The sequence below is a fragment of the Lampris incognitus genome, chromosome 14, assembly GCF_029633865.1.
Source record: "Lampris incognitus isolate fLamInc1 chromosome 14, fLamInc1.hap2, whole genome shotgun sequence".
Classification (NCBI taxonomy): domain Eukaryota; kingdom Metazoa; phylum Chordata; class Actinopteri; order Lampriformes; family Lampridae; genus Lampris; species Lampris incognitus.
The window spans coordinates 6,179,431-6,190,115 of NC_079224.1; the positions used below are offsets into that span (position 1 = coordinate 6,179,431).

General features: G+C 51.2%; 1 protein-coding gene across 1 annotated transcript in view; it reads left to right on the top strand.

Annotated features, from left to right (window-relative positions):
- The window catches only part of LOC130123528 (5'-AMP-activated protein kinase subunit gamma-1-like), a 44,015-nt gene extending 39,061 nt beyond the window's left edge, over positions 1 to 4,954 (top strand). Inside the window, exons 8-16 of the mRNA XM_056292719.1 lie at positions 683 to 741; positions 832 to 877; positions 1,006 to 1,060; positions 1,212 to 1,338; positions 1,592 to 1,757; positions 1,852 to 1,889; positions 1,999 to 2,145; positions 2,266 to 2,359; positions 4,389 to 4,954. Coding sequence (XP_056148694.1) covers positions 683 to 741; positions 832 to 877; positions 1,006 to 1,060; positions 1,212 to 1,338; positions 1,592 to 1,757; positions 1,852 to 1,889; positions 1,999 to 2,145; positions 2,266 to 2,359; positions 4,389 to 4,420 — 764 coding nt within the window. The 3' untranslated portion in view covers positions 4,421 to 4,954. The remainder of the gene's footprint in view (positions 1 to 682; positions 742 to 831; positions 878 to 1,005; positions 1,061 to 1,211; positions 1,339 to 1,591; positions 1,758 to 1,851; positions 1,890 to 1,998; positions 2,146 to 2,265; positions 2,360 to 4,388) is intronic.
- The last annotated feature ends 5,731 nt before the right edge of the window (positions 4,955 to 10,685 follow it).

A 10,685-nucleotide genomic window follows, 5' to 3' on the forward strand; every position in this document is an offset into this window, starting at 1 on the left:
GGTGGAGGTATCCTTCTGTGCGTAGCAGCTCAGTGTTGAGTGGGAGCCAGGAGCAGGTCTCTTGAAGCCAGTGGTCACACCTAGTGAAGCATGAAGAATCATTTAGAGCCGTCACACTCGCTTAGGCACGGCACTGACTCCAGGACTGACCACTCACTCTGTTCACAGGGAAGGATCCCTCGTATAGGTGGGAGATAAGTAACAAAAGCAAATTATTTTATTAACCTGATATACTGTAGGCGTGTGGAAAAACATTCCAAGGAAAACCGTTCGGTAGTTGATGACTGTTGGAATGAACAGTCTGTCAGTATCCAAGTCTTTATGATGCCCAGTCCAACCGACTTTATGGGCTGGTATCATAAATGGACTAACCAAGCCTTTATGATGCCGACTGACAGAGAATTAGCTGAGTCACGACACTGTCACCCACATGGAGCTTGTCGGGTTCACATAGTTAGTCCATGGTGGATAATAAATCCTCAGTTAGCATTACAATGACACTTGATTTCGACACAAGAGAGTTGTGTGATGTTTTTAGGGACACTGTTCCTGTGTAGATATGCGAGCTGCCTTATCAGCTCCGTGCACCTTCTCTGCTGGTGTTGCATGCCGGTTATTGATCTTGATATTGGCACCGTTCCGATCTCAAACATTCATATTTGATGCAATGTTTTCATTCCAGGAATGTTGACAATCACAGACTTCATCATCATACTACATAGATACTACAAATCCCCGATGGTAGGGCTGCCAGAGAGATGGTTTGCATATCGTTTGCTTGTCCCATGCTAGAGATGCACTCACAGGCAACTCTTATGGTCCATGTCACAGGTGCAAATCTATGAGCTGGAGGAACACAAGCTGGAGACGTGGAGAGGTCGGTAACATTTTGTGATCTTGTGTCGGAGCATGTGTTAGCATGCATACAATTCTGTCACAGTTCTGATGGCATGCCATTTGATGGACAGTATAGAATCTGTTGTACTTGCTTCCTGTGCTACACAGAGGTTTACCTGCAAGCAACGTTTAAGCCTCTAGTGAACATATCGCCCGATGCAAGGTACATTGTTTGACCTTTAATAACCCATGAACCTTGATGTTTGGATAGCTGCAGTACAATCATGTGCGTGTGTGAGTGCATAATTGGTTGCCTGCCATGTTTGCCTATATATCTATATGTAAATTCACTCTCGTAACCATTGTCTTTTCAGCCTATTTGATGCAGTGTACACCCTCATCAAAAACAAAATTCACCGGCTGCCTGTCATTGACCCTGTTACAGGAAATGCACTTTACATTCTCACACACAAGCGGATCCTCAAGTTCCTGCAGCTTTTTGTGAGTCACAGAATCAAACACACACTGTTTCGTGTTGCATGACATTGGGTACAGGGATCAATGATAACACGTCTTCTGCAGTTAAGCCCGTTGCAAGGAGCGGTACTTGTCCTCTGTTGAACGGCTTTCGTTTGTCTGCTGCCCCCTAGTGTTGAGTGGGGGAATGTACTGACCGTCCATCTTCAGGGGCCAGTGAAGTCCCACGCTGGGCGCGTGTCGTTGACTTGACGTCTTTCTCGCCCTCTGCCCCTAGGTGCGTGAAATGCCAAAGCCGGCTTTCATGAAGCAGACTCTCGGGGAGCTGGGCATTGGGACTTACAACGACATTGCCTTTATCCACCCCAAGACACCCATCATCAAGGCCCTGAACATTTTTGTGGAAAGGCGGGTTTCCGCCCTGCCTGTGGTGGACGAGTCGGGTACGACACGACTCATCATCTCAAACCTCTTCATTGCACACCCTTCATCTCCTTCTTACCAAATGACCTTTCAAACTGTGTGACCCTTTTGCAGGCAAAGTCGTGGATATTTACTCCAAGTTTGACGTCATAGTAAGTCGGAATTGTTTGCGTCCCCTTTTTTTATTTTGGACCCTGACGGCTGCATGTCAGGTACGTAACGTCCGTGTGGTTTACTTGGCTGTCGTGTCTGTGTGCACAGAACCTGGCTGCTGAGAAGACGTACAACAACCTGGACATCACTGTCACCCAGGCTCTGAAGCATCGCTCCCAGTACTTCGAAGGAGTCATGAAGTGTCATAAGTTGGAAACACTGGAGACTATAGTGGACAGAATAGTTAAAGCTGAGGTGAGCACGTACACTCTTTCGCACATTCGCTCACTCCCCGACCACGTGGAAAAGCTACTCCTTACCAGCATCAGGCCATCTCTGGAGGTGTGTTGCTCTGTATGTGTGTTGGTCCGCTAGGTGCATCGCTTGGTAGTGGTTGACGAGCGCTCCAACATCGAGGGTATCATCTCCCTGTCGGACATCCTCCAGGCCCTGGTGCTCAGCCCGGCAGGTATAGATGCTCAGCATTGCTAACACCAACCCCCCCCTTCTCTCCCTCCGGGACCCTGAGCTCTCTCTCCCCACCCTGCCCTGTCACCCTGTCCCAGGTAGGAACACGCACACGTTTCACTTCTCCGGCTGGCCGTCGCCCGTAGCGGGGTGTCGGCAAGCATGGTGTGGGCCCGCCCGTTTGTCCTGCAGGATGCCAGGGGCTGGTGCCGTGTGGTGCTGTGGACTCTTGTGTTTCACGAAGAACCTGTCAGCCTCCTCCTTCTCTGAGGCCTCCTTAATTGAAGGCGGGCTGCAGGTTCAAATGGACGTTAGTGCATCAAACACTGGGATTAGACGGGTCAGAGCCGTGTCGTCTGGCTGTGCTTCTTGGCCTCATCAGAATACTAATGCCTCATTGGCGAGCTCCTGCATGCATGGAGGGGTGCATGATGGATGGATGGGGGAGGGCTTTGAGAGATGGGTATGTTGTCTGTGCTGGAGAGAAAGTTGGTTTTCACAGGAGACACAGGTACCTGAGAGACGGTACACATTATACCAAAACATTATGCCAAAACATTACCGTGAAGTGATGAGGAAACAAAACAGCAACGATTCCTGTCACGCACACTCAAAAACCCCAAAGTATTAACAACCCAAAGTATTAACAACCCAAAGTATTAACAACCCAAAGTATTAACAACCCAAAGTATTAACAACCCAAAGTATTAACAACTCAGCAGGTTTCCCGTCAGTTACAGTGAACAGAGGACTCGCCCACTTTCTCTACAAGTCTGCACGTGGCATCGAGAACAATTAAAAACGTTCTCTCCCCTTATATCCACCTTAATATTTATTGCAAGTCTCTTTTTTTATCGTCATAACTTTTTTTTAACGTGTCTCTTAAAGTTACAAAGTCCTCAATATTCCAGAAAATTCATTTGGAAACAGAAGACAGCAGCAATATCAGAGGCATGTCAATAGGGGGCAGTGTTGATATAAAAACCCTATTGGGTAACGGGTGGGGCAGGGGCGATTGATACACTGCTTGCTGTATCGTGGTCTTAAACTCGTCACATGTAAAGCACATAATGAGCTACTGACTACTGACGACCGTCTGTGCTGCAGCTAATCACGGCTCAGGGCCTGACTGCATCAGGGACACGCTCGTCAACACAAACAGGAAGTTGTGTTATTTTGTCAGCCAGCATTCAAGTATACCCAGGGTTCCCCTCACATGACACAGCCCAAGGGGGGGGGGGGGTTGTTTTCTTGGAATTCCCCCCCCTCCTTTTTTTTCTCCCCAATTGCACCCAGCAAATTACCCCACTCTTCCGAGCCGTCCCGGTCTCTGCTCCACCCCCTCTGCTGATCCGGGGAGGGCTGCAGACCACCACATGCCTCCTCCCATACATGTGGAGTCACCAGCCGCTCCTTTTCACCTGACGGTGGGGAGTTTCACCAGGGGGACGAAGCACGTGGGAGGATCACGCTACTCCCCCCGGTTCCCCCTCCCCCCCGAACAGGCGCCCCGACCGACCAGAGGAGGCGCTAGTGCAGTGACCAGGACACATACCCATATCTGGCTTCCCACCCGCAAACACGGCCAATTGTGTCTGTAGGGACGCCCGACCAAGCCGGAGGCAACACGGGGATTCGAACCAGCGATCCCTGTGTTGGTAGGCACTGGAATAGACCACTACGCTACCCGGACGCAGCAGGGGAGCCTTCTAAAACTCTCTCGCTGTGACTGGCCAATACAGACCCGTAATGCTTTTGCCAATAACAGCTTCTATTATTATCTTAATATGCAGTGACCCTTCCCCACCAGCAGGCGGTTCATCTTTCATATGAGACGTGTAGCGATACAGAAACATGACTCACACACCGTGTGACCCTCCCCTCAAGCAGCGGATGTTGCAGTCATGCTTTGGGACATGTGTGGCCTTAATGTGTCCTAATGTGCACTTACCCCCTCCCATATGCCCCATCTCTTATCCCCTCCCACATGCCCCATCTCTTACCCCCTCCCACATGTCCCATCTCTACAGAGGCCTGCAGAGAGGAGAGCCTGACGGAGTGAGAGGGAGGATGCATCACCTGAACCGGAGACGTGGTTGGAGCAGCTTGGGTCGAAGGTGGTGGTACGGGGCTCGAGGCCGTGCGAGGCTGGTCTGAGGGTCCCGGAGCGACCCACAACTGATGCACTGCAAACGGCTTAGAAACCAAAGAGGAAGACTAAGAGGAAGAGCAATTCTCCCACCGGAGGATCAGTTGTATGAATAGAGTTGGGTTTTTTTTTTCTTGTTTTGTTTTGATCACCGAGCTCTCTCTTACTCACACACACACACACACACACACACACACATACACACACACACGCACACACACACACACACACACACACACATGCAGTGGGCTCATCTGCCAGGTGGGGTGGGATATAGAGGAGCTGTGATGATGATGAGGGCTTCAGTGTGTTGCGTTGTGTAGGTCCTACATCATGCTGCTGGGCAATTATCTCAGTGCCAAGCCACACCCACCAAGTCACACCTACCAAGTCACACCTACCAAGCCACACCCACCAAGTCACACCCACCAAGTCACACCTACCAAGCCACACCCACCAAGTCACACCTACCAAGCCACACCTACCAAGCCACACCCACTAAGTCACATCTACCAAGTCACACCCACCAAGTCACACCTACCAAGCCACACCCACCAAGTCACACCTACCAAGCCACACCCACCAAGCCACACCCACCAAGTCACACCTACCAAGTCACACCTACCAAGTCACACCCACCAAGTCACATCTACCAAGCCACACCCACCAAGTCACATCTACCAAGCCACACCCAGCAAGTCACATCTACCAAGTCACATCTACCAAGCCACACCCACCAAGTCACATCTACCAAGTCACACCCACCAAGTCACACCTACCAAGTCACACCTACCAAGCCACACCCACCAAGCCACACCTACCAAGCCACACCTACCAAGTCTCACCTACCAAGCCACACCCACCAAGTCAGACCTACCAAGCCACACCCATCAAGTCACACCTACCAAGTCTCACCTACCAAGCCACACCCACCAAGTCAGATCCACCAAGTCATACCCACCAATTCACACCTACCAAGTCACACCCACCAAGTCATACCCACCAATTCACACCTACCAAGTCACACCCACCAAGTCATACCCACCAAGTCACACCTACCAAGCCACACCCACCAAGTCAGATCCACCAAGTCAGATCTACCAAGTCACACCCACCTAGGCAAACATCTGACACTGAATCAGCTCCCGTCGTTTCCTCTTGGGGAAGGTGTTTGTCTGCGCGGTGTTGAGGTTCTAACCTTTGCGGATGCAGCATCTGTAGTGGTTTGGTAGCAGCGTTACACACGAGGCTGTGGCTGTGGCCTTTTACTGGCCGTCAGTGTTGAAGCTCTGCAGCCTGACGGCTTTATCTGTGCCGTTTGTTTGCCCTGCAGAGACCGCTTTACATCTTTACATCTGAGTTGTTGTTGTGCCACAGAGTGTGTTTATTGAGACTTCCTGTTTTAGAAATGCCAATATAACATTTGTACTTTTAAGTTAAGCAGCTGAAAAGTCCCCTTCTGTTCTGTCGGCTAACTGATCAAACTTGTTACGTGAAGTGCTGCTCAGGACGGCTCGCTGGGTCTGACGACCAACCCCCAGACCTGCCGCCCGGCGGCTGCAGACGCAGCCAGGACGGTGTTTCCTATAAACCAACGCTAAATAAATAATAAATCGTGCTTTCTCAGGCCGTTTAACCCGCTCGAGGAAATGAATTTCATTCACTGACTTCTCACTTTACATGAGGGTCTGCACCATTACATGTTTAACCAGGACTTTGCCACACCAAAATCCTAAATGAATGCACCTTGAATTATTGTGTGGTTAAAAAAACATGCAGTAGTGTGTGTGTGTGTGTGTGTGTGTGTGTGTGGAGCAGAGCTGTTGTGACTGAGCAGGTTTCACTTGTGTTGCTTCTGCGAGGCTGTAGGGTTACACTGTGTGCAGGGGCCGCGGTTCAAAATGTCCCTTTTAAGCATTTTGAAAGCCTTGGGTTTAAAAAAGCCTTGTGTTCTAGTTTTCCTGAGCTATGTACGGGAGATCCATATGAGATGCAGATCTAAAACTGGCCTTTCACACACATGCACAGGCTGCAGCGGCGGCGGCTGCAGGCTGCATGCACAGGCTGCAGCGGCTGCAGGCATGGGCTGCAGGCATGGGCTGCAGCCCGACAGGACTCATCTCCATCGTTCACTGTAAATAGGAGCATTTCCAGGAAACATGCCAGAGAAAGCTTTATTTTTATGAATGTTTCTGAAGATTATGTTTAAAGCGACGGCGCTTTTAATATTATTTTTGTAAATATGTGGTGGCCAACATGTTCAGTTCGGAGAACCTTTGTATAAGATCGAGATGTACTGTATGTGTGTAAGCATGAGAATTTACACTTCAGCAGTTATGAATGTTCTTGGTTTTATTTTTTATATTTTTCTGGCTGCGGAAAAATAAATGGACACTGAATGTACTTTAAAACTGTGTTCAACTCGTTTCATTATTCCGTGACCTGCTGGGCCACGTGTCACCCCGCTGTCCATGACTCAGCCACCCGTCATCCAGACCGCTCATCCACCCGTCATCCAAACCGCTTATCCTGACTCAGAGTCACGGGGATGCTGGAGTCTATCCCAGCAGTCACTGGGCAGCAGGCGGGGAGAAACACCCTGGACAGGCTGCCAGGTCATCACAGGGCCCGCCCACACACACACACACACACACACACACATTCACACCTAGGGACAATTTAGTACGGCTGAGCACCTGACCTACATGTCTTTAGACTGTGGGAGGAAACCGGAGCCCCCGGAGGAAACCCACGCAGACACGGGGAGAACATGCAAACTCCACACAGGATGACCTGGGACCACCCCCAAGGTTGGACTACCCTGGGGCTCGAACCCAGGACCTTCTTGCTGTGAGGCGACCGCGCTGACCACACGCCACCTTCCATGATGAGTGATTTGAACTCGTGGCCAAAGCGTCTGATGCGGGTGTCAGACGCCCAGAGAGACGTCTTCAAGTTCCTGTGTCTCACACGTCCCAACAACATCCCCCATCACACTGTGAAACACAACGTGTTACTGCATTAGCACATCTCACCGGTTTGCTGGAGCTTCACAATAGCCGTTTGTGTGGCTGCAGTAACGTAACACAGCTGCAGTGCCGCTGGTGATGGTGTCTGTGCAGCTGATGATGGTGTCTGTGCTGCAGCTCCGTCACTCTGCAGGCATGGCCGTCTGATGCTGAGCTGCTGTGATGTCTGACTGATGATGCATCGTCTGCTCCACTTCCTCCTCATGCTTCCCCGCTGCTGCAGATTCACCTTAGTTTAAAGCACATACGTGTGTGTGGGTGGGTGTGTGTGTGTGTGTGTACTCATTTTTCTTACCCAATGGAGCCCAAATGACCCCTTTCGGATAGAAAAACCAGATGTGGGGCCATTGTAATGGGCCCCACAAGGAAAAGGGTCTATTTTAGAGTGAGGACTTGGTTGTAGGGTTAAGGTTAGAATTAGGGTTAGGGTTAGGTTCAGGTTAGGGTAAGGGTTAGGTTCAGGTAAGGGTTAGGGTTAGGCATGTGGTTTGCGTGGTTAAGGGTTAGGTTCAGGTTAAGGTTTAGGGTAAGGGTAAGGTAAGGGTTAGGTTCAGGTTAAGGGTTAGGTTAAGGTTTAGGGTAAGGGTTAGGTTAAGGGTTAGGTTCAGGTTAAAGTTGAGGGTAAGGGTTAGGTTAAGGTTTAGGGTAAGGGTTAGGTTCAGGTTTAGGGTAAGGGTTAGGCATGTGGTTTGTGTGGTTAAGGTTAGGGTAAGGGTTAGGTTAAGGATAAGGGTTAGGTTCAGGTTTAGGTTAAGGGTTAGGCATGTGGTTTGCGTGGTTAAGGTTAGGGTAAGGGTTAGGTTAAGGGTAAAGGTTAGGTTCAGGTAAGGGTTAGGGTAAGGGTTAGGTTAAGGTTTAGGGTAAGGGTTAGATTCAGGGTAAGGGTTAGGTTCAGGTTAAGGGTTAGGTTCAGGGTAAGGTTTAGGGTAAGGGTTAGGTTAAGGATAAGGGTTAGGTTCAGGTTTAGGTTAAGGGTTAGGCATGTGGTTTGCGTGGTTAAGGTTAGGGTAAGGGTTAGGTTAAGGGTAAAGGTTAGGTTCAGGTAAGGGTTAGGGTAAGGGTTAGGTTAAGGTTTAGGGTAAGGGTTAGATTCAGGGTAAGGGTTAGGTTCAGGTTAAGGGTTAGGTTCAGGGTAAGGTTTAGGGTAAGGGTTAGGTTCAGGGTAAGGTTTAGGGTAAGGGTTAGGTTCAGGTTAAGGGTAAGGGTTAGGGTTAGGCATGTAGTTTGCGTGGTTAAGGTTACCAATGCAGCGAATTCAGGGGGGCAGCCGGGACGTGAACCCGGGTCTCCCGCACCACAGGTGACTACATTCACCGGTCAACTAAAGGGTCCGACTCCTTAGCCAAGGGCTAGCGAGTCTAGTTATCCGTGGTCGTTACACTTCCCCCCTCCTTCGGGAGGCGTGTCCCCACGCTTCAGCAGCTCCCTCACGCCTCTGGACGCCGCGCTTCTGATGGCCTCACGGTCTCACTGTCCCACCTCTGACACCAGTGTTGAGGGTTAGGGTTTAGGGTTTAGGGTTAGGGTTTAGGGTTAGGGTTAGGGAAGGGCTGTCAATGAATGGGAGCCAGTGAGGCGGCCCCACAAGGACAAATACAGAGAGTGTGTGTGTGTGTGTGTGTGTGTGTGTGTGTGTGTGTGTGTGTGTGTGTGTGTGTTCTTTCCATTTCATAGACAAGTGTTTTGTGTGTCTGCAGGCTGTGCATAACCGTCCTCAGACGGGTCTATGTCGTTTCCCACGAGGCCCTCCTCTCTGGAACGTGGCGTGTCCACGTTCAGACTGGAGCCACAGGGTGGCGCTACAACACACACTTCCAACAGCAGCGGGCTGCAGACTTCCAGCTACCCTGCACAGTAGATTGGCGTTTCTGGGGCTCGGGCTAATTCGTGAGCCGATTGTTAAATATGTGGCTTCATTTAGAAGCGAGTGGCTTCTCGGCAGTTAGTTGTTCGGCGGCGATGTCAGGAAGCGGCTCCGGTCGAGCAGGAAGTTTTTGATGTGTTTAAGGCCGACGCGGGGCATAGGTCACATCGCTGGATCTGATGGACTTCCAAATGAGGGGTAAAGCCGGACCAGACTCGCCCCAGACAATCTGCTTTGATCTGCCCAATCTCCCCTGTGATGCGCAGGGGGAAGGCCTCCTCTACACCTTGTAGCCCTGGAGCAGGAGGAGCAGGAGGCCTGCACCGGCTCTGCAACCTCCCCCCCCCCTCATCACACCGGCTATGCATGCATGTCTCTCTCGCTCTCTCTCTCTCGCTCCCAGACACACACACACACAAACGCACACAAACGCACACACGCGCTGGACTTTCTTTTGAAAGTCTAGGCGCTGATTTAAAATTCCCCTTCTTCAGAGCATGTCATGCATTTTCTATGCATGGAGAGAGACAGAGAGCGAGACAGCGAGAGAGCGAGAGGGAGCGAGGGCCTTGCGAGGGGCTGCAGCCTAAATGAACTCCTCTCCCTCACTGCTCTCCTCGGGGACATACAGCATCACCCCTCCTCCACCTCCTCCTCCTCCTCCACCACCAGCAGCAGCAGCAGCAGCAGCAGCACCACTTTCTCTTCGTTCACCTCCCTTCATTTTCTCCCGCCATTAGTTTTACTGCATCATGCTTCTCAGATTCTTTGCGGCAGCGGAGACGCTTTGCCTTTGAAGATAAGTGTGATGAGCGCGGAGGCAGCGGGCGTGAGGAAGGCTGGCCCCGGGGCCGAGCGGGCCCCTCTCCACGCTCGCCGTGTTTAGCAGCGTCTGGGAGCCGGCGGAGGCGAGGCGGAGGCGAGGCGGAGGCGAGGCGGATGAGGGCTGTGTTTTTGGGGACGGCTTTGAAGTGCGAAGTGGGTGCGGCTGCTCTGTTTCTCCAGCAGTCCCCTCGGTGCTGGGTCCTATGTGCCGGTCCACGAGGGAGCCCCGCTGAACTAGCGAGTCCACATCACGATGGCTGACCAAGTCCACACGGATAGGAGGACAGACATGTGCCTGGAGGTCTCCATCTCTTTCTCCGCATGTGTGTGCGTGTGTGCATGCATGCGTGTGTGTGTGTGCATGCATGTGTGTGCGTGCATGTGTGTGTGCGTGCATGTGTGTGTGTGTCCTTGCATGACATCTACAAGCAGAACCCGCTCAGGAAACCCACCACGACAG